The 22886-nt window shown below is 38.2% G+C and overlaps 1 protein-coding gene across 6 annotated transcripts in view; it reads right to left on the bottom strand.

The window, feature by feature from the left end:
* PAM (peptidylglycine alpha-amidating monooxygenase) overlaps positions 1 to 22886 on the bottom strand; it is a 338531-nt gene that overhangs the window by 73796 nt on the left and 241849 nt on the right. For all 6 annotated transcript variants that reach the window (XM_051853947.2, XM_051853946.2, XM_051853949.2 and 3 more), the window contains 5 exons: positions 16924 to 16972; positions 15657 to 15724; positions 14480 to 14560; positions 14127 to 14203; positions 12857 to 12960 (listed from right to left, as the gene is read on the bottom strand). In XM_051853947.2, the coding sequence (XP_051709907.1) occupies positions 12857 to 12960; positions 14127 to 14203; positions 14480 to 14560; positions 15657 to 15724; positions 16924 to 16972 (379 nt within the window). The remainder of the gene's footprint in view (positions 1 to 12856; positions 12961 to 14126; positions 14204 to 14479; positions 14561 to 15656; positions 15725 to 16923; positions 16973 to 22886) is intronic.

Below are 22886 nucleotides of genomic sequence, written 5' to 3'. Positions count from 1 at the left end.
ACAGAGACAAAGGTCTTCCTTCCGTTGGTTCACTCCCCAAATGGCCGCCATGGCCGGAGCTGTGCTGATCAGAAGCCAGGAGCCAGGTGCTTCTTCCTGGTCTCCCACATGGGTGCAGGGGCCCAAGGACTTGGGCCATCTTCTACTGCTTTCCCAGGCCATAGCAGAGAGCTGGACTGGAAGAGGAGCAACCGGGACTAGAATCAGCGCCCATATGGAATGCCAGTACTTGCAGGTGGAGGATTAACCTAATGTGCCACGGCGCTGGTCCGAGGGTGTATTTTAATATGCATTTGATCCAGAGTTCCTCCAGGGCTTCTCCTCCCAACCATATTCCAAAATGCAATGCTTTTATCACATCAGAAAAGTAAAGAATAAATCTTAAAATGTGATTATTGTTTATAGCCCTCGTCTATACTTGAATTTATTATTTAGTGGAGGATTAAGCATGTGATTATAAAGTAAATTGAAACTATGTTATGGAAAACGTTAAAAGAAAAACAAAGTAAAGAAGAGGGAGGGTGAGAAGTATCATTGTGTTTTTAAAACTCTATATATAGGGGCTAGCATTGTGGCATAGCAGGCAAAAGCCACTGCTTGTCATACCAGCGTCCCAAATGGATGCCGGTTTGTGCCCCGGCTGCTCCACTTCCCATCCAGCTTGTTGCTAAAGGTCTGAGAAAAACAGTGGAAGATGGCCCTAGTGCTTGGGTCCCTGCATCTACAGTGGGAGACTCTGATGCAGTTCCTGGCTCCTGGCTTCAACCTGGTCCAGCCCTGGCCACTGCAGCCATCTGGGGATTCAACTAGTGGGTGGAAGATCTCTCTGTCTCTGTCTCTCCCGCTCTCTCTGAAACTGCTTAAAAAAAATCTTAAAGATAATAAGTGGAATCTGTTCCCATTCTATAAATTAACGAAAATAGTTTAAATACATGCATTTGAAAACAAATTCTGCTGAAAGCAGAGTTCATTTCAAACAAAAGGCAATCATTCAATCTAGGAAGCAGGAACTAAACTGGAATGTGCACCAAGTGCAATAATCAACCCATACAGGACAATAATTTACTCTCAGTAAATAAATTTCGCTGCTATCACTACCAAAGCAGTGAGTGACAATTTTTTAATAGAAGGAAATTATAAAGAGTGAAAATGGGGAAGAATATGAAATGAGGTGGCATACACAGCAAGAATTAACTTGATACTAATATTAAAGAAAAAGCAATTACTATTCTAAAAATAGTGTGTTTGCAAGGTACAAGGTTACCAGTTTAGTCAACAAAAGGAAATCAGTAATTTAGTAAATAATTTTTTATCCTTTATAACTTGTGATCAAACTTAATTGTTTTAATTAGTGAGTCTGAGAAAATAAAGTCAATGTTGCAAATTACTTCCTCAAAAAATTCATCATCTTGCCATGTAGTGACTTAGCTTTTGAGAAACAGTACATATATATCTAGGTACACATATACACGTATACAAACACAATTCAGTAATACAACACAGATTCTGTGTGAATTTTATACACACACTCATGTGTTCACTTGGAAGCACATGTGATTTTTTGGACACCCAATTCAGCTCATCAACATAAGCTCATTTGAGGTCCTGATTCTATGATACAACATTAAGTTGATTAAACTTTTAGGAATCTTTACTATCAAGAGAAAAATTCCAATGAAATAGCTGATTAAAATAAAAGAATTATACTTGATTCCTTTCTATTGCTAATTAGACCTGTTATTAAGGTAATTGAAACTATTATATGCTATAAAAGTTAGGATTCAAATCATCTTGTGGCATCAGCATCACAGTTTGCCTATTTTATTTCACAGCCATTCGAATTTCTTTCACTCAAAAATTAAAATCTCATTTTAAGCCAGACCAATTGCTTTCTGCATTCCTGAGGGTGGATCCTGCCTCACTTCTTATTCTCCCCAGAAAGAAACCGTGTGATTGATAACAGGAAAACAGGAAGGGTAACTGCCTTCATGTGCCTGCTGACTCCACTGACTGCTCTTCAAATGTTCCCAAATGCCCGTGTAATTCCTTAAGAGGATGGCTGCTGACAGGACCGACATTCCAGAATTACAGAGTGCATTTCCTTCATCCTCTGCTACAATAAAGGGCTTATGTAAAAACTTCCTCTCTTATACTGGACATATTTAATACAGTCAGCTTTAAATCTGACACTGTGGTAAGCTGAAAAATAGTAACCCCTGAAGAAATATTTGTTGAATGAAAAATGAATAATCTTACTTAATAAATATTTAAAACAGTACAATATTATACATTAGTCCTGATACATCATACTGTTGATCTGTGACATTTCTGAAAAATATTTATTTATTCATGCCTCTACCCATCTATGTTCTATGAGGAATTTTATAAAAATACATTATTTTATATTAGGAAGATATGCAATAGAGATTTAAGAAAGTACCAAGTGTTCTGAAATGTGTCATTAAAAAATCCAAATATTGCTATATACCATGACTATATTGCAGATATTTCACTGATTTTTTTGAAAACTTTTATTTAATAAATATAAATTTTGAAAGTACAACTTAAAAGACCACATATCCCTTATATTGGACTGATGCAGGCTTAAAACTAACCAAAATGAGTAATATTAATTTTGGAAAGAAATATTAAAGCTTAAAATAAGTTATTTTATAGAGTTTTCAATTGGTTAAGAGGTTTTATGATGCATTTAAACTTATACAGTAAGGTATTATTTATCACATAACTATTTTTGGATGTACTATATTTATTTTTAGAATTTTATTTATGTAAGCTGGTGAGAAACAGAGAGGAGAGACAGTGAGAACGAGACAGACAGACAAAGAAACACAGAGCTACAGATAGAGATAGAGAGAGTCTGAATCCTCTGTTTCCCTCCCCAAAGGCCCACGATGACTAGGGTAGGGCCAGGTCAAATACCGGAGCTGGGAATTCAGTGCAACACTCCCAGGTGGCTGGCAGCAGTCCAACTGCTTGAGGCACCTCTGTTGCTTCCCAGGCTCTGCATGAGCAGGAAGCTGGAGCTAGGAGCTTGATGGAGGGATTGAATTCAGGCGCTCGACTGTGGTACGCAGGCATCTGCATTTGCTATGCTGCAAACTCACCCCTATAACACAGTTTACACGCTGATGAAAGTGCTATGCTTAATATCTAGAAATATTTTTAAGACACTGTCATATTCTCTCATGTTCATACTCTCATGAAATGACTTATTCCAAATAAAAGTACACTAGACAAAACTGACCAAATAGGCAAAGATGATCTACCTATTTCCAATAATTAATTTAAAATTGAGCATATAAACTGTTAGGTTAATTAGTTGACTTAATTAACTTCAATTTTTTGTTGTTTGAACCTGACTAAACATTTGAAATGAATTTAACGAAATGTAATGCTAAAGATAAAACATGTAATGCAGTTGGCTGGCACTGCGGCTCACTAGGCTAATCCTCCGCCTGAGGCGCTGGCACCCCGGGGTTCTAGTCCCATTTGGGGTGCCGGATTCTGTCCTGGTTGCTCCTCTTCCAGTCCAGCTCTCTGCTGTGGCCCGGGAAGGCAGTGGAGGATGGCCCAAGTGCTTGAGCCCTGCACCCGCATGGGAGACCAGGGGGAGGCACCTGGCTCCCGGCTTCGGATCGGTGCAGCGCAACGGCTGCAGCCTACGGGCCGTAGCGGCCATTTGGGGGGTGAACCAATGGAAAAGGAAGACCTGTCTCTCTGTCTCTCTCTGTCTGTCTAACTCTGCCTGTCCAAAAAACAAAACAAACAAGACAAAACATGTAATGCAGTCAGGTGCAGAACACTGCTTCACCATAGATTAGTTACTGCTATGTTGTCAGTATATATATTAGTGTAACTTTGTCTAAAATATTTTATTTATATGATTTTAAAGGAAACATAACATATCTGGATGAAACATTTTAGCATATAATATATATTAACCTATCATCTTAAATCTATTTAAATATGATCTTTACTATTAATAGTTTGTCAAGTTTGTATATTTTCACTGAGTACAATCTGACTTTTTTTTCTAAAGATTCAGAGTTACAGAGAGAGAGGGAGAGACAGAGAGAGATCTGGAGCTGGACTGGAAGTAGAATAGCCAGAACACAAACTGGCTTTACCCACAAAGCCACAACAATGGCCTCTACAATCTGAATTTTTTTTGACAGATAGACTTAGACAGTGAGAGAAGAGACAGAGAGAAAGGTCTTCCTTCCGTTGGTTCACCCCTCAAATGGCCGCTATGGCTGAAGCTGTGCTGATTGGAAGCCAGGAGACAGGTGCTTCCTCCCGGTCTCCCATGTGGGTGCAGGAGCCCAATCACCTGGGCCATCCTCCACTGCCTTCCGGGGCCACAGCAGAGAGCTGGACTAGAAGAGGAGCAATGGGGATTAGAATCCAGAGCCCATATGGGATGCCAACGCTGCAGGTGGAAGATTAACCAAGTAAGCCACGGTACCTACCCTACAATCTGGCATTTTTTTTCTTTTATTTAATAAATATAAATTTCCAAAGTAAAGCTTCTGGATTACAGTGGCTTCCCCCACCCCATAACTTCTCTCCCACTCGCAACCCTCCCATCTCATTCCGCTCCCTCTCCCATCCCATTCACATCAAGATTCATTTTCAATTATCTTTATATACAGAAGATCAGTTTAGCATACATTAAGTAAAGATTTCAACAGTTTGCACTCACACAGAAACACAAAGTATAAAGTACTGTTTGATTACTAGTTATACCATTAATTCACATTGTACAACACATTAAGGACAGAGATCCTACATGGGGAGAAAGTGCACAGTGACTGCTGTTGTTGATTTAACAATTGACACTCTTGTTTATGGTGTCAGTAATCACCCTAGGCTCTTGTCATGAGTTGCCAAGGCTATGGAAGCCTTTTAAGTTTACTGACACTGATCTTATTTAGACAAGGTCATAGTCAAAGTAGAAGTTCTCTCCTCCCTTCAGAGAAAGGTACCTCCCTCTTTGATGGCCTGTTCTTGCCACTGGGATCTCACTCACAGAGATCTTTCATTTAGGTTTTTTTTTTTTGTCAGAGTGTCTTGGCTTTCCATGCCTAAAATACTCTCATGGGCTTTTTAGCTGGATCCGAATGCCTTAAAGGCTGATTCTGAGGCCGGAGTGCTGTTTAGGACACCCGCCATTCTATGGGTCTGCTGTGTATCCTGTTTCCCATGTTGGAACATTCTCTCCTTTTTAATTCTATCAGTTAGTATTAGCAGACACTAGTCTTGTTTATGTGATCCCTTTGACTCTAAATCCTATCATTATGATCAATTATGAACTGAAACTGATCATTTTGACTAGTGAGATGGCATTGGTACATGCCACCTTGATGGGATTGAATTGGAGTCCCCAGGCACGTATCTAACTCTATCATTTGGGGCAAGTCTGAATGAGCATGTCCCAAACTGTACATCTCCTCCCTCTCTTATTCTGACTCTTATATTTAACAGGGATCACTTTTCAGTTAAATTTAAACACCTAAGAGTAATTGTGTGTTAATTAAATAGTTCAATCAGTAGTATTGAGTAGAACAAAAAAAATACTAAATGGGATAAAGTATTATGTTGTTCCTCGACAGTCAGGACAAGGGCTGATCAAGTCCTTGTTTCTCATAGTGTCCATTTCACTTCAACAGGTTTCCTTTTTGGTGCTCAGTTAGTTGTCACTGATCAGGGAGAACATACGATATTTGTCCCTTTGGGACTGGCTTAATTCACTCAGCATGATGTGTTCCAGATTCCTCCATTTTATTGCAAATAACCAGATTTCTTTTTTTTTTTTTTACTGCTATATAGTATTCTATAGAGTACATGTCCCATAAATTCTTTATCCAGTCTACTGCTGATGGGCATTTAGGTTGACTCCAGGTCTTAGCTATTGTGAATTGAGCTGCAATAAACATTAAGGTGCAGACAGCTTTTTTATTTGCCAATTTAATTTCCTTTGGGTAAATTCCAAGGAGTGGATGGCTGGGTTGTATGGTAGGGTTATATTCAGGTTTCTAAGGAATCTCCAGACTGACTTCCATAGTGGCTTGACCAGTTTGCATTCCCACCAACAGTGGGAATGTTATTGTCCCTTTTTCCCCATATCCTCACCAGCATCTGTTGTTTGTAGATTTCTGTATGTGAGCCATTCTAACCGGGGTGAGGAGAAACCTCATTGTGGTTTTGATTTGCATTTCCCTGATTGCTAGTGACCTTGAACATTTTTTCATGTGTCTGTTGGCCATTTGATTTCCTCTTTTGAAAAATGTCTATTGAGGTCCTTGGCCCATCTCTTAAGTGGGTTGTTTGTTTCATTGTTGTGGAGTCTCTTGATCTCTTTGTAGATCCTGGTTATAAATCCTTTATTGGTTGCATAGTTTGCAAATATTTTTTCCCATTCTGTTGGTTGCCTCTTCATTTTCCTGACTGTTTCTTTTGCAGTACAGAAACTTCTAAATTTGATGTAATCTCAATTGTTAATTTTGGCTTTGACTACCTGTGCCTCCGGGTTCTTTTCCAAGAAGTCTTTGCCTGTGCTTATATCTTGCAGGGTTTCTCCAATGTTCTCTAATAATTTGATGATGTTTGGTCGTAGATTTAGATCTTTAATCCATGTTGAGTGGATTTTTGTGTAAGGTGTAAGATAGGGGTCTTGCTTCATGCTTCTGCACATGGAAATCCAGTTTTCCCAGCACCATTTACTGAATAGACTGTCCTTGCTCCAGGAATTGGTTTTAGATCCTTGATCAAATATAAGTTGGCTGTAGACGTTTGGATTGATTTCTGGTGTTTGTATTCTGTTCCATTGGTCTATCCATCTGTTTCTGTACCAGTACCATGCTGTTTTGATTACAACTGCCCTGTGTTATGTTCTGAAATCTGGCATTGTGATGCCTCCAGCTTTGTTTTTGTTGTACAAGATTGCTTTAGCTGTTTGAGTTCTCCTGTTCCTCCATATGAATTTTAGCATCATTTTTTTCAAGATCGGAGAAGAATGTCTTTGGTATTTTGATTGGTATTGTATTGAATCTATAAATTGCTTTTGGGAGAATGGACATTTTGATGATATTGATTCTTCCAATGCATGAGCATGAAAGATTTTTCCATTTTTTGGTATCTTCTTCTATTTCTTTCTTTAAGATTTTATAATTCTCATCGTAGAGATCTTTAAGGTCCTTGGTTAAGTTTATTCCAAGCTATTTGATTGTTTTTGTAGCTATTGTGAATGGGATTGATCTTAGAAGTTCTTTCTCAGCTGTGACATTATCTGTGTATACAAAGGCTGTTGATTTTTGTGCAGTGATTTTATATCCTGCTACTTTGCCAAATTATTCTATGAGTTCCAATAGTCTCTTAGTAGAGTTCTTTGGATGTCCTAAATAAAGAATCATATCATCTGCAAAGAGGGATAGTTTGACTTCTTCCCTCCCAATTTATATCCCTTTAATTTCTTTTTCTTGCCTAATGGCTCTGGCTAAAACTTCCAGAACTATATTGAATAGCAGTGGTGAGAGTGGGCATCCCTGTCTGGTACCAGATCTCAGTGGAAATGCTTCCAACTTCTCCCCATTCAATAGGATGCTAGCCGTGGGTTTTTCATAATTGCTTTGATTGTATTGAGGAATGTTCCTTCTATACCCAATTTGCTTAGAGTTTTCATCATGAAAGGGTGTTGTATTTTATCAAATGCTTTCTCTGCATCTATTGAGATAATTATATGGTTTTTCTTCTGCAGTTTGTTAATGTGGTGTATCACATTGATTGATTTGCGAACATTGAACCATCCCTGCATACCAGGGATAAATCCCACTTGGTCTGGGTGGATGATCTTTCTGATGTGTTGCTGCATTCTATTGGCCAGAATTTTATTGAGGATTTTTGTGTCTATGTTCATCAGGGATATTGGTCTGCAATTTTCTTTCAATGCTGCATCTTTTTCAGGCTTAGGGATTAAGGTGATGCCGGCTTCATAGAAAGAATTTGGGAGGATTCCCTCTTTTTTGATTGTTCCAAATAGTTTGAGAAGAATTGGAGTTAGTTCTTCTTTAAATGTCTGGTAGAATTCAGCAGTGAAGCCATCAGGTCCTGGGCTTTTCTTTGTTGGGAGGGACTTTATTACTGATTCAAGTTCTGTCTCAGTTATGGGTCTGTTTAGGTTTTCTGTCTTCATGGTTCAATTTAGGTAGGTTGCACATGTCTAGGAATCTATCCATTTCTGATAGATTTCCCTGTTTGCTGACATACAATTCTTTGTAGTAATTTCTGATGTCTCTCTTTATTTCTGTGGTGTCTGTTGTTACATTCCCTTTTTCATCTCTGATTTTATTGATTTTGATCTTTTCTTTTTTTAGTTAGTTAGGCCAATGGTGTTTCAATTTTGTTTATTTTTTCAAAAAACCAGCTCTTCATTTGGCTGATCTTTTGTAATGTTTTTTTTTTTTTTTTTTGATTCAATACTGTTGATATCTTCTCTGATTTTAATTATTTCTCTTCTCCTACTAGTTTTGGGTCTGGTTTGCTGCAGTTTTTCTAGATCCTTGAGATGTACAACCTGACATTATAACATAGATATACACTTCCACTACTACTGGGGAGTGATTAATCTAATTAGCATATCCTTTACTTTGCTTCCCATAATTCTTTTGGGTGAGATTCCTTTTTTTTTTTTTTTTTTGACAGGCAGAGTGGACAGTGAGAGACAGAGAGAAAGGTCTTCCTATACCGTTGGTTCACCCTCCAACGGCTGCCGCAGCCGGCACACCACACTGATCCGAAGCCAGGAGCCAGGTGTTTCTCCTGTCTCCCATGTGGGTGCAGGGCCCAAGGACTTGGGCCATCCTCCACTGCACTTCCGGGACACAGCAGAGAGCTGGACTGGAAGAGGGGCAACCAGGACAGAATCTGGCACCCTGATCGGGACTAGAACCCGGGGTGCCAGCGCCGCAGGCGGAGGATTAGCCTACTGATCCACGGCGCCAGCCCTTTTTTTTTTTTTTTTTTTTTTTTTTTGACAGGCAGAGTGGACAGTGAGAGACAGAGAGAAAGGAGGTTTGGGTGAGATTCTTGAAAACTATTCTTATTTCAAAAATTCTACTTTTTTTAAAATTTATTTTGAAAGGCTCAGTGATAGAGGTAGACAGAGTGATCTTTGATCCACTGGTTCACTCGCCAAATGCCAGCAACAGCAGGGACTGGGCCAGACCAAAGCTAGGAGCCTGGAGCTGTAGCTGTCTCCCTCTTGTGCAGCAGGGACCCAAGTACTTGGGGCACTATCTGTTGCCTTTCCAGGAGCATTAGCAGGAAGCTGTTTCAGAAGCAGAGTAACTTGCTAAACTCAAACTGGCACTCTGATATGAGATGCAAGTATCCCAAGTAGCACCACAACTCCCACCCCTGAAATCTGCATTGTTGACTATAATCATTCTGCTGTGCAACAGATTTCGAAATTTATTTTTCCTATGTATCTGGAATGTTGTAGCCTTTGATCAACAACCCTCAGACATGGTGATCATCATTCTATTCGACATTTCTGAGTTCAACTCTGGTAAATTCTACATAAATGAAACCTTTAGGTATCTGTTTTTCCGTCCTCTGCTTATTTCACTTAGTACAATGTCTATGAGATTTATACAAGTTGTCACAACTGATAGGGTGTCCTACCCCTGAAGACCGAATAACATTCCATTGTGTATATATAATACTTACTATCCATTCATCTGGTGATGGAAATTTAGTCTGTTAATGACACCTATTTTTTTCAAGATTTATTTATTTATTTGAAAGGCAAAGTTACAGAGAGGCAGAGGCTGAGAAAGAGAGAGAGAGAGAGAGAGAGAGAGAGATCTTCCATCTGCTGGTCCACTCTCCAGATGGCTGCAATGGCCAGAGCTGGGCTGATCCGAAGCAAGGAGCCAGGAGCTTCTTCTGGGTCTCCCACATGGGTGCAGGAGCCAAGGACCTGGGCCATCCTCCACTGCTTTCCCAGGCCATAGCAGAGAGCTAGATCAGAAGAGGAGCAACTGAGACTCAAACTGGTCCCATATGGGATGCTGGCACCCCAGGCAGCGGCTTTACCTGCTACGGCACAGTGCTGTACGGCACACACACCTATTTTTAAAGGTAGCATTTTGAGATGAATCTCTGGTATGGAGAAGATCAGTTCCTATTTTAAAAAGTGCCTTTTTGTTATTTAAATATGATTGATCTACCAAAGCAAAGTTTCTCTGGTCTAATATTTCTAGCATAATTCAGAGTTAAGCTTGGATTAGGTTGAAGAAATACTCAACTGAACATCATCCTAGTCGGCCACTGTCAACACATTTTTCCTGTAAAACCTGGTCTCTGGATGGCCACAGAACATGAAATTTTGGCACAGGTGTCATGGCATAGCAGGTTAAGTCTCTTTCTGTGATGCCAGCACCCCATTTGGTTGACTGTTCAAGACCCAGTTGCTCCACTTCCAATCCAACTCCTAGCTAATGCACCTGGGAAAGCAGTGGAGGACAGCCCAAGTGCTTTGTCCCCTGCACCTGTGCAGGAGACTTGAAGAAGCTTCTGGTTCCTGGCTTCAGCCTGGCCCAGCCCCTGCCGTTGTGGCCATTTTGGGGAGTAAACCAGTAGATGGAAGATCTCTTTCTATCTCCTCCACTCTCTGTGACTTTGCCTTTCAAATAAATAAGAAATAAATCTTAATAAAAAAAAGTTTTAAAACTGGAAGCAAATGGTTCTAACAGTAAACCAAAGGGACTCCTATTGGCTCCAAAGTACCTCTGGATAATTGTGATTACTGAATAAAATGCTTCAGGCTCAGGGTTCAAACTTGTGTCCAGTGGGAGGGAGGTGGGTAGACAAAGGGGGAAGATTATAGAGTATCATCTGATTCAATAGATACCATAAAGTACTAGTTTTTTATTGATTGCATTCTCCATTGAAATCCTATGGTAGAAGGTTGGGCCCATCTCTTCATAAATAAGATTCAGAACTGCTGTTAATCCTGCTAAAACTAAAGAAGGCTGTGAATTGCTATGGGTCTATGCTGTACTAGGAGGAAAGTTTTGTTCATGCGTAAGTCTACTCAATCTTCTCTTATTAGTTTATCATATCACTGGAAAGAAGCTTCTTCGGTAGTAGAAGTTAATTATTAGAATATAGACTCACTAAGTCATTTAATTTCCTTTAATTCCTTTCTATTTCATTTATATTACAAAACAATGTTTCCTTTAGCTAGCATGAGATTTACAAAAGGAAAGATCAGTATAGTGATTTTAGGGTATTATTTTAAAGCAAAATGCACATTTTATAAAAGATTAGAGTTATTCTAGACTCATGGAACTAGAAGAGGCCTCCAGAGATCACTTTGGCCTCTCCTGCTAGCATTAGAACTAGTCATTATTTTCAGTGGCTGATACTGCCTACACAGCAAACTCAAAGGATCGATTCTGGCCAAAGTTATAAGGTTGCCAAATTGCAAAGAGATCTCTAAGCAAAAAACTCTACTTTTTCCACACTTATTTGTAAATCAATACATGGGATGTTGAAAGATTCTGAAAGAGACACTTTTTCTTAACCACTTTGCCAGTTTCAATGGCTAATAAAATAACTGATGGCATTCAGGAACATTTTCACAGTACTTCACAACACAGAGCAGAGAAGAGCGGATCATTGCCCTCTGAATTCCATTATCTCATATATTTAGATGTGAACCATCAGACTCTTCCATATTTAGTTAGGTCCATGCTGTTAGTCTACCTCTTACCATTGTCATTTCCTGTAATTCAGCAAGTTTACTGCTTTCCTTAAGCATCTTCCCAAATTTACCAAATATATGTAAAGCAAAGCTGTTGAAAAATCTGTTTTACTATATATTATATCATTTTTCTATCTTTAGACTTAAAGTAGATTCTTAATATAAAACCCTTTTAGAGTGACATAAAGAATAGTATGAAATGCACTTTTAAATGCACTTGTTCCCTTTCCCCTTACAATGAACAGTTAGTGTTAGGAGGGTCCTGGCAGTACATCCAGTGCACATTCTCAGATGCTGACTTTCTGTAACTTCTCTTTGATAAAGACTTAAATGCTTGAAAGCTCTTGCTTCCAGGCAGCATCTGTATATATTTTAAAGCCCTGTTATCACAAAAAGGAGGCTCCTTGATTCTTTTTTACAAAATGCATGGTAAGAGACTTTATCTTTCAGTTTTTATGTATGTAAGTCCTTTTGAAAGAGTTCACAGTGCTTTGAATATTTCACTTAATGTTATAAAATATGATCATTTCAAGGAGTCTTGGTATTTTTTAAATTATTTCAAATTCTGGACATTCCTTTTTGGAAAAGTGTTGACTGTTCTTAATCCTCATTTGGTAGCATACACAACTAAAGTGATGGAATACCTAGAAGTTTTAAGAGGTAGAGGGAAAATCAGGATTCTGAATATTTAATGGGCACTACCAATGCATATGCCACATATCTGTTTCAATTCAAACACAAGTCAAGGGGAAAACTTGAGAAAAAATTCATAACCATGATTTTCTTTATGAAGATGTCAGAGGCGGCCATAATGTGTGGAAGTGAGAGGCTGCAGGAATCATTAGATGCTGTGTATGGGGAACAGAAGCATGAGAAAGCACACACAGGACATGGGTGTATGCAAATCAATGGCTTCTGAAAGGATAAAATGCTGCAGTGTGTTGGCACATACACACATACACAACAAGGTCAAAGAACATGCAATTAATTCTCAAAGGTAACTGCGACCTATCGTCACGTCTCTTCACAGTGAAACCTCTTTGAACCACAGGATGTGCAGAGCCATACCCAATGTGCGTGGCTTCTGTCCTTCCCTCACCAGTGAACACGCATCTTGCTGCCAGGATGTCACCAAAACTAACATCAACTGGGTGTTCCACAGGGTAGAAAGCCTACAGGAAGACAAACACAAGGAGTCACAAAATCAACAGTAAAACCCAGAAGCAAACATAATAATAATAATGTGATACCTGGAGCACTCTGGGAGGAGCAGATGAAGACAGACAAACAGACAGAAACACTCGGCTTCATCAAAAGAGCTCACATTTTACTTCTATTTGACTTTTTTTTTGGTGGCCCTTATCCAATAACCCTCTCTCCTCCTGAATCCCCTTGCCAGGCTCTGGTAATAACTATTCTAAGTTTATGTCAACTTTTAAAAAACTTATGCGTATGATAGACAACATGTGGTATTTGTTTTTCTATGCCTGGCTTATTTCACTTAACACAGTATCTCAGTTCCATTCATTTTACTACACATGACAGGATTTCATCCTTTATGGCTGAATAAGATTCTATTGTGCATATTCAGATACCACATTTTTTTTATGTGTTCACCCACTGATGGACATCTAGATTGATTCCACATCCTGGATTTGCAAACAATGCTGTATGAGCATGGGAGTGCAGGTATCTCTTTCATATGCTCATTTCATTTCCTTCAGATATGTAGGTTCTAACATTCCACATTATAATGGGGTGAACACAGAACCATACAAAGAACTGGCAGAGAAGAGCTGGTGGTCTCTAACACTGAGGAAGGGTGAGGAAGCAGGGATACAAACTGCCTGATGTGATCAGCTGATACCATATGCACCTGTTGAAACACTGCACCAAGCCCCATCAAGGTGTACGAATATTACACATTACCCCAAAATTAAACATAAACAAAATACTACAAAAGAGGTTTACCTTTAATTAATTAATTCTATTTATGACAAGAATACCAAACTTTGAATGAAGAAACAATACTATTAACAAATGCATCCTATAGAAATGGGAATAAAGGTAGTAACACAGGAGCTCTTTGAAACATTGAGACTGCACAGTAGGATAGAAAAGCATCCACAAAAGTGATCAGAATATATGGAGAGAATCAACAAGCAAAGTCCCAAATTGGAAATTGTAAAAAAGAAAAAAAAAGAGGTTATACAGCTCAGATACTCAGTAAAAACAGAGGTAGAGATGTTTAGATTCTAGAGAAATTCACAAAGGTTGTATAAAGATTTCTACTTTCTCTGATGGTTTTTTCTCTGAAAATTGAAGAGATTCCACACACCTGTGGCAGCTGCGGACTCTGGCGTCCAATCAGTGTCCACTGTCCATTTCTTAGTCTGTACCCACTTACTACCTTCCCTGTAATAAACACAAATGTAATCACATAAGGTACTCAAACACAAAAGGCATATTTACTTTCCTATTTTATAACATAATCTAAATAGTTTCAGAACCCAAAATGCTAAGTATCTCAATGAAAACGGTATGATGAGACAGCCTAAAAAAAGCCAAGATGCAGTGCAAAATCTCTTTCACTGGAACAGATCAAAGGCCAAATATACATACATTTTACACTACATAATAGAAATCACAATGGCAGAAATCAATAATTTAACACACTGTTTACGTTCTTACCTAAATGGTGAGTGTGCACTCTGTAGGCAAACACATGCATTGGATACTTCTTATAATGGCATGAAATGTCAGAATTTACCACTGTGAAAACCAAAAGCACAGAAAAAGTCACTATTCTAGAAAATGATATTCTTGGTTAAAACTGTGAATAGAGAATTCACAAGATGATAGGCATTGGCGTTTCCTAATGTAGCCAACACACAGTCCATCACGTGCTCAGGAGACATTAAACACCTATTCTATGGCAGCCATTTTATGAAGATAAAATAAGAACCACTTGGCTTGCGTTTTCATTTTACTGATAAGCAAAATGATCAGGTTGAAATCAAAATACCCTGTCAGTGAAAATGCAGGCTTAATGTGTTACCTTTATCTTCAATTGCATCCAGTTAAAAACTTATAAACTGATTTTATTTTACTTTTGGAAAAAAAGGATTTTTGAAAAATTTCAAAAGCAAACACCTTGGATCGCTAGATTTAACAGTTCCTGTTGAGAAGGGAGCATTTCAGATACTTTTCCTTTTTTATAATCTAATACATAGATATTCAAAAGTATTTATTTTATAATAGATGAATGAACAGTAACAAAAAGGCCATACTGGTCATTGACTTCTAAAAATTCCCAATAAAAAATTTAATATGGTGCTTTCACTAGAGGAAATTCAGAAACATTGGTAAACAATATTCCTACTCTCATAGCTTTTTGCCAACTTTGGAAAATCTGCTATCACTTTCACCATTTTAAAAGTAGGGAAACAAAACTCAGTTTCTCTAAGTTCAAAGACTGAGCAGGTGATGGATTAGCTGGGCTCCTGGTTTTTGAATCTTTCTGTGCAGTAGTTAGTGTGCTGTACACAAAGCACTTTGTCTTTTGCATCTAAAGAATGGATGATTGACTGGTAAAATACTCAAGATTTATTCTTTAATTATATAACCTCCTACCTACCCCTGGGGCTCAATTCTTAGAAGCTCAATAAATAGAGAATGGAAAAGCAATAAACCCTTGGATTAGGGTAACACAAAAATCTATTTTAAATCCAAGGACGATAAAGAATTGGTTTATTTTTCAGGGAGTCAAAAATCTTGGTCTTTTAAAAAGTTTATAAAATATATTGCAAATTGATTCCTATGAATCAGGTAAGGAGGTGATGGTAAATAATAAATGATGACAACTCACCTTTCTCTCCTGCTGGTATAACAGTATCAACAGACATCATAAGGTACATGCCAGCAATTAAAGGCTGTCTGTAGAAAAAGTAACACTGTTCTCGATTATCAGAGTCAATGTATAAAATATGTTTCTTGTAAGATGTTAAAATGAAATAATATGGACAAACAGGTAGATTATATGTTGTAAGTCTTCAAAAAGTTCATGAAAAATACATGTTATTCAAAAACTACTATGCATAGATTTCAAAAACTTTTGCACCAAAATAAACTTATCGTTTAATTCCATCTCCATGAACTTTTTGAGGTACCTTTATACATAGTTTTTTCTTAAGAATCACTTCTTTTCTTGCTAAGGCAGACTATAGGTTCCTGTGATGGTAAATTTCGTTTATCAGCTTGGCTAGGCTACTGTGCCTGGTGCTGTGGTCAAACATGGGTCTGGGTGCTGCTGGGAAGGTATTGATATTAGTATCACAGATGTGATTAACACTGACACCAGACTCTGAATAAAGCAGGTTATTCTCCATACGTGGTTGGACCTCTCCCATCAGCTGAAGGGAAAAACACTGAGATCCCCTGTGAAGGAGGGACTTGATCTACAAACGGCAGTTATACTCAAGAATGTAACATCAAACTTTCCCTCAATTTCTAGCTTCACTTTATGATTTGGGACTTGTCAATCTCTACAAGAATGTGGGCCAGGCCCTTATCATCTCCCCCAACCCCCACTTTTCTCTCTCCCTCTCTCTCCCTGTGTCTGTCTCTCTTTCACACACACACACACACACACACACACACACACAGCCCATTGAGTCTGGGTCAAAATAACTGAAGTAACTTACTTCTCACAAATAGAAAGTGGCAAAGGGATGCTTTCTCACTTCTAAGATCAGGTTACAAGAACATTCAGGCCTCCATGGCTTTGCCTTCTCTTAGGTTTTTGCATATTTATTCTGTGATGGAAGCCTGCAGTCATATTGTGAATGTCCCTGTTTATAACCACCGAGTCATCTTGGAAGTGGCTCCTCCCTAATGGAGCCTCCAGATGACTGATGTCACCGCAGCCTCCGGGTGAGACCACTGGCCAGAGGACCAGCTAAGCAGTGCTCCGATTCCTGACCCACAGGACACTGAGATAGCGCATATTCAGTGCTTTACCTCAGTCAATTTGGGTTTGGGATAAACAATACAGATACACAATACAGTGACTTTTCTCCTTTCAAATTCTCAAAGATCTTAAAGTCGTTGCTCACTCAGGAAGACTGAGTACTTACGGCTGCCGTGTGAGATGTATGGACACACCAGAACAGTCCTTGTGATTGTCTGTAAACACATACAAACACAGCTTACATACGAAGATGTGAAAAATGAGCTCCAATCTAACAAATCTTAAACGATTACGACTGAATACTCTCAAAAACACCCAACTGTGTTTCGCCTGCACCGAGCTTTATGGTTTATGGAGTAGTTTCCTAATCATTAACTCCTTGAGTCACTGAGGCATCGAAACAGCAACAACAGAACTATTATATCATTCAGGCTGTGGTATTTCTTCAGCATCAAATTGACCATCAAATTTACTGGTATTTCTGCAGACATAACAGACACGAGGCATATGGCTACAAAACAAAGTGCTTGCTATTCTCTGTGCAGTAAGGTTCACTAACAAATACTTATTTTGTAACTTACATGGAAGGAACTAGGCTAAATACAGTGCTGGAAATAGGAGCTGTTACAGAGAAAATTAAGAAAAAAATTCCCCCTAAGAAGCAAGTAACTCTAATACAAAACAAATTCAAACAAAATGCTTTGAAGTCTCAGGAGACAAAGCAGCCGTAACTAATAGGAGGAACTCTTTCAAATAAAGAGATGAGAAATAAAATGGAATAAAAGCTACATATAACTACATGGTTCAAACATACACAAAGCTGGTGGAATAAGTGGTTTGCTCCATGGGGCCCCAAATGATTGGCTTTTCTACTTTTCAACAACTGAAGAAACCCACAACTGAGGTTATAAAGTTTCACTAATTTTAGAATCTGTAATGTCCAAATTTATTTATCGGATTCACTTTGCGTCCTTTCTATGTCATGTTCATTCCCACCTGAGCCTCAATAGTTCTGCACCCAAACTTAGGCTCAGAACTTGTGCATATCTCTTTATCCTAGCCGATAATACTTCAGATACTTCTTAATAGGCCCTCTTGTTTCCTTTTTTCTCTATCTTCCCCAAGTTCAAATAACATACATGTTCAAAATATTCATCCAAGTTCTTATCTCTGTTGAACTTGCTGACCTCTCACCAGAAACCAGGAACAGTAACTCACACTCCTTTTATTTCTACATATGCTAACTTCTCCTACTTCCCATCTTACTCTGAGTGATTATAAAAGTTTACATCTCAATAACATTGATTGAGAGTTGATTTTTATACAAATAAATATTGTGTGTGCATGCAAGATTGACAGATTTATGCTAGAAATGCAGAAGTGTGCTAATAAATAACAGAAGATGAGGGGTGGGCATTTGGCCCAGCAGTTCAGCTGTCACCTTTGGGATGACTGCATCCCATATCAGAGTGCCAGCTTCCAGTTCAGCATCCTGCTGATGCACACCTTGGGAGGCTCGAGTACTTGGGACTCTGCCACCCACATGGGAGACCTGGCTTGAATTCCAGGTTCCTGGCTTCAGCCTGGCCAAGCCTTGGCTGTGGCGAGTATTTGGGGAATGAACCAGGGGATGAAAGATCTCGCTCTGTTTCTCTTTCTCTCTCTGTTTCTCTTTCTCTCTCTGTTTCTCTCTCCCCAATTTTCAAATAAAATGAAAAATAGATAAACATTTAAAAAATAGCATGTGGAATGGATTTTTAAAGGACTTTTTTCTTTTAGCCTTGATTTTCATTAGAAAATCATATGGTAGCTCCATATAGAAATTTATAGTAACAGGTAATTAACAAGATAAGCACTTTGATACACCCTGATAAAGCTTAGAGAGAAAGTACAGCAAATCATAGCTACTACTTTGGGAATCAAATACAAAGGAAATTTCTCAATATAGTATTATTTTTGATCTGAACAAAAATAGTACAGAAAGAAATTAAATGATAGGCATTTTATATTTAACCACCTGAGTTTTATTTTTTTTGTCATTATCGTTTTATAAAAGGATCTCTATGCAATCTCCTTCATCAATTTCAATGGGGTCCTATTTTCATCATAATTTCACTAAGTTATTTTTTTCATAATTTTAAGTAAGTTTTAAACAGATGGTAAAATAATAATTAATAATCATAAGTTTATCTCAACTTTTGCCTATGCTTTTAAATATAGAAATGATACTTAATACTGCTTTTTTTTTTTTTTTCAGAAACCCACTTATTTTGAGAACACTCTTTTCTAGTGGCTTTCAATGATTTTCACTTGACCAAGAAAAAGGCATTCAAAGAATGTGGTCAGTACCACTGTGAATGTCCCTGCATCAATGAAAAAGAATAGACCAGATGTATGGACAGGTCTTTTTAATTTGTGTAATGTTATGTAAATTATAAAAATATGCCCCCAAAACAAGAAACATTTTGTAAGAACACACATATAATGAAAGATAATGCATTACACCAGTTGCCTATGGGGAACTGGCGTGTCATTGCCTAGTCTGTCCTACTTTGAAAATGAAAAGCATGTACCTATCTCCAGTGATTGAAGAGAATGGTAGCAAGAACACCATTCATTCCTACCAGGTGAATTCCAAACTCCAGAGACTTACTAATCAACTCGGTTGAAACATTTTTCACATGTATAACAAAACCATACCTATCTTATAACGTTATCTTGAAAAACAGGAATCATCCATTCATGTCATTAATAGTTCTGGAACTACCACTACCCCCAGCAGTGTTCTGCAACCTGGGCTACAGTGAAAACAACCCCTTCAGCCTCCCTGCTGTCTGGGTGCTGATGCTTTCTAATGCCGGTGTGGTGTAGGAAAGAGAGGGAAGCAGATATCAAAAATGTAATCAAGGCAATGCTACACAATGAACTCAACAGGTTAATGGGATGGTGGACTGCTGCTTTAGCTACTGCAATCAGAAAAAGATTCCATTTCAGATACATTTCATTTCACCTGGAGGAAAAGGAGATCTGGGGATGAACATTCTAGATAAAAGGAAGGGTCAAGAACTTGGGAGAAAGCAGGCATGATTTTGGGACAGAAGGAGGGATGAAGTGGATGAAGCACAGGAAATCAGGATAAGGGGCTGTGGGCTGGAGAGGAAGAGGCCACACGGGTACATAGGTGAAGAGTCTGGGTTTTATTCTCTGTACACAGAGGCCATGCAATGGAGTAACAAGATCATATAAGAACTTGGCACTTACGTAATATATACCAATCACTGAATGTTCATTTTTGTAGCTTTATAATTACACAATGCCAGGGGATAGTCTGCTGTCTGCCCCCCCCCCCGCCCCCTCCATATAACAAAAGGTTCTAAGTGCACTGAAAACTGTCTCCTGGGTTTTCATTGCATCTTTGCATTGAAAGAACTAAGTGAATCACATTTTGATCTCCACAACTTGACTGATCATTCTTTACTATAACTTAAAATGAAGATATTCATAAGTAAATCAACACATCTGAGGAACTATCAAAGAAATTTGTCATTCCGGCTGAAATTTACCATCAATGTAAGATTATCAGGAATGTTATTAATAAGTATCATGCGAGGTAGCTATTGCCGTGTGATTTTAAAAATGCACCTTCCTACTAGATAGCATTCTTTATTAGAATGGTCTCTATCGAGTAATTTTCGTACTCAAAGAGAAGTACAAAAAATAGTCAGAAACTGTCTACTATTGTTTTTAGGTGTATTTGTTTGCTAGTTTTCCTTCTGTGTATTTTCATTTCTGGAACTTTTTGTACAGCATGCAGAGTTTTAACTGCAAATCTGTGTATATTTGTGAATCAGCTCCCATGAAGATTTATGTTCTGTCACACTGAATTGACAATCTCAAAATTCAATTGTATTTGCAAGTCATTATGATACAGAAGTTCAGAAGTTCAATGCTCTTTTCTCCCAAATCTCCAGAAATTTCATCATCTCCTATTACTACATGAACTTTTAGTTGTTTAGTCTTTATTGTGTGATGTTCTTGACTTCTTATAAGATATGACACATAGTTGAAAAAAATGTAGGATTGAAAGAAAAAATGTAGGATTGAAAGGAAAATCAGGTGCTGTGTTCTTGCAGTATAGTTAATAGTAACACCGTGACTTGTGTTTAAAAACTCTGAAGAATGAAGCAAACAGACAACAATGATATAGAAATGGCTATTATTTAATTTGGAAAACTCTGATATGAGTGGTTATAAATATCTTCAAATGAAGCCTTTTGAGTGACATAATAACAGAAAACTTGCCTAATTTGAAGAAAGGGACATCTAAGTACAGGAAGCACATAGAATTCCCAGTAGATATGACCAGAAAAGATCTTCACCATAACACATTGTAGTCAAACTCTCCATAGTAAAACATGAAGAAAAGATTCTAAAATGTTCATGAGAGAAATGCCAGATTACTTTCAGAGGATCTCCAATTGGAGTCACAGCTGACTTCTTATCAGAAACCCTACAGGAGAGTAGAGAATGGTGAGATGTATTCCAAGTCTTAAGAGAAAAAAACTGTCAACTCAGAATGATGTACACTGCAAAGCTCTCATTTAGGAATGAAGGTGAAATAAAGACTTTCCATAACAAACAGAAATTGAAAGAATTTGTCACCACTCGTTCAGCCTTACCATCAACAGTCAGAACAAAGGCTGTTCAAGGTCATTGCTTCTCAAAATATTAATTTCACTTCTATAGATTGCCTTTTAGGTGCTCTATTAGTTATCACAGGTCAGGGAAAACATATGGTATTTGTCCCTTTGGAACTGGCTTATTTCACTAAGTGTGATATTTTCCAATTTCATCTATTTTGTTGCAAATGACCAGATTTGGGTTTTTTTTACTGCTGTATAATATTCCATGGTGTACATATTCCATAATTTCTTTATCTAGTCTTCAGTTAATGAGTGGTCACCACTATGAAAGAAGGTGAAGATTGAAAAAAATCTCCCAGTAAAAGTACAAAGTAAACAACAGGAATAATTATGGAAAAATGGCAAGGCCAAGTTGTTACTTATCAAATAGTAACCTTGAATGTAAATGTCCTCCACTCTCCAGTTAAAAGATACAGACTGGCTGAATGGGAAAAAAAAAAAAAACCTCATCTATTTGCTGCCTACAAGAAACATCTCACCAACAAAGACTGAAAGTGAAAAGATGGAAAAAGATATTCCATGCTAAAAGAAACCAAAAAAGAGCTGGTGTAGCCATCCTATTATCAGGCAAAATAGGCTTTAACATAAAAACAGTTAACAGAGACAAAGAAGGACACTTTGTAGTGATAAAGGGATCAATTCAATAGGACAAAGTGACTATTATAAACATATAAGCACCTAATTACAGGGCACCTGGCTATTTAAAGTAAATGTTAATGGGGGCCAGCACCATGGCTCACTTGGTGAATCCTCTGCCTGCAGCGCCAGCATCCCATATGGGTGCCGGGTTCTAGTCTCGGTTGCTCCTCTTCCAGTCCAGCTCTCTGCTGTGGCCCGGGAGGGCAGTGGAGGATGGCCCAAGTGCTTGGGCCCCTGCACCAGCATGGGAGACCAGGAGGAAGCACCTGGTTCCTGGCTTCGGATCAGTGCAGTGCTGGCCACAGTGGCCATTTGGGGGGTGAACCAACAGAAGAAAGACCTTTCTCTCTGTCCTATTGAGGAACAAGTTTTTTTTTTTTTTTTTTTTTTTTGGTTGTTTTTTCTTGTTTTGTTTTTATTTTTCATACTCTGTTGAACTCTTTACTTAACATACAGATAATCATATTTGTATAAAGTTAATTAAAAATGGATCTTAATAAAAAATAAGAAAGGGAATAAGAGAGGGAGGAGGAAGGGGGGTGGGAGTGTGGGTGGGAAGGTGGGCAAGGTGGGAAGAATCACCATGTTCCTAAAGTTGTAATTGTGAAGTGTATGAAGTTCGTAACTGTATAGTTCTGCATATATTTCTATGGACTTACTTCTAAGGGTACAGTTTAAAATTTGCCATGTCCCCAAATCCCCTTAAGCTGGGTGGTAGAAACAGCATTTTTAAGTGTTGAAGTTAGCATATGGATAGGATTAAGTGTTAAAATGATCACATAGGTAA

Source organism: Oryctolagus cuniculus, chromosome 14 (assembly GCF_964237555.1).
Source record: "Oryctolagus cuniculus chromosome 14, mOryCun1.1, whole genome shotgun sequence".
Taxonomy (NCBI): Eukaryota; Metazoa; Chordata; class Mammalia; order Lagomorpha; family Leporidae; genus Oryctolagus; species Oryctolagus cuniculus.
This window is presented reverse-complemented; position numbering and strand designations above follow the sequence as displayed.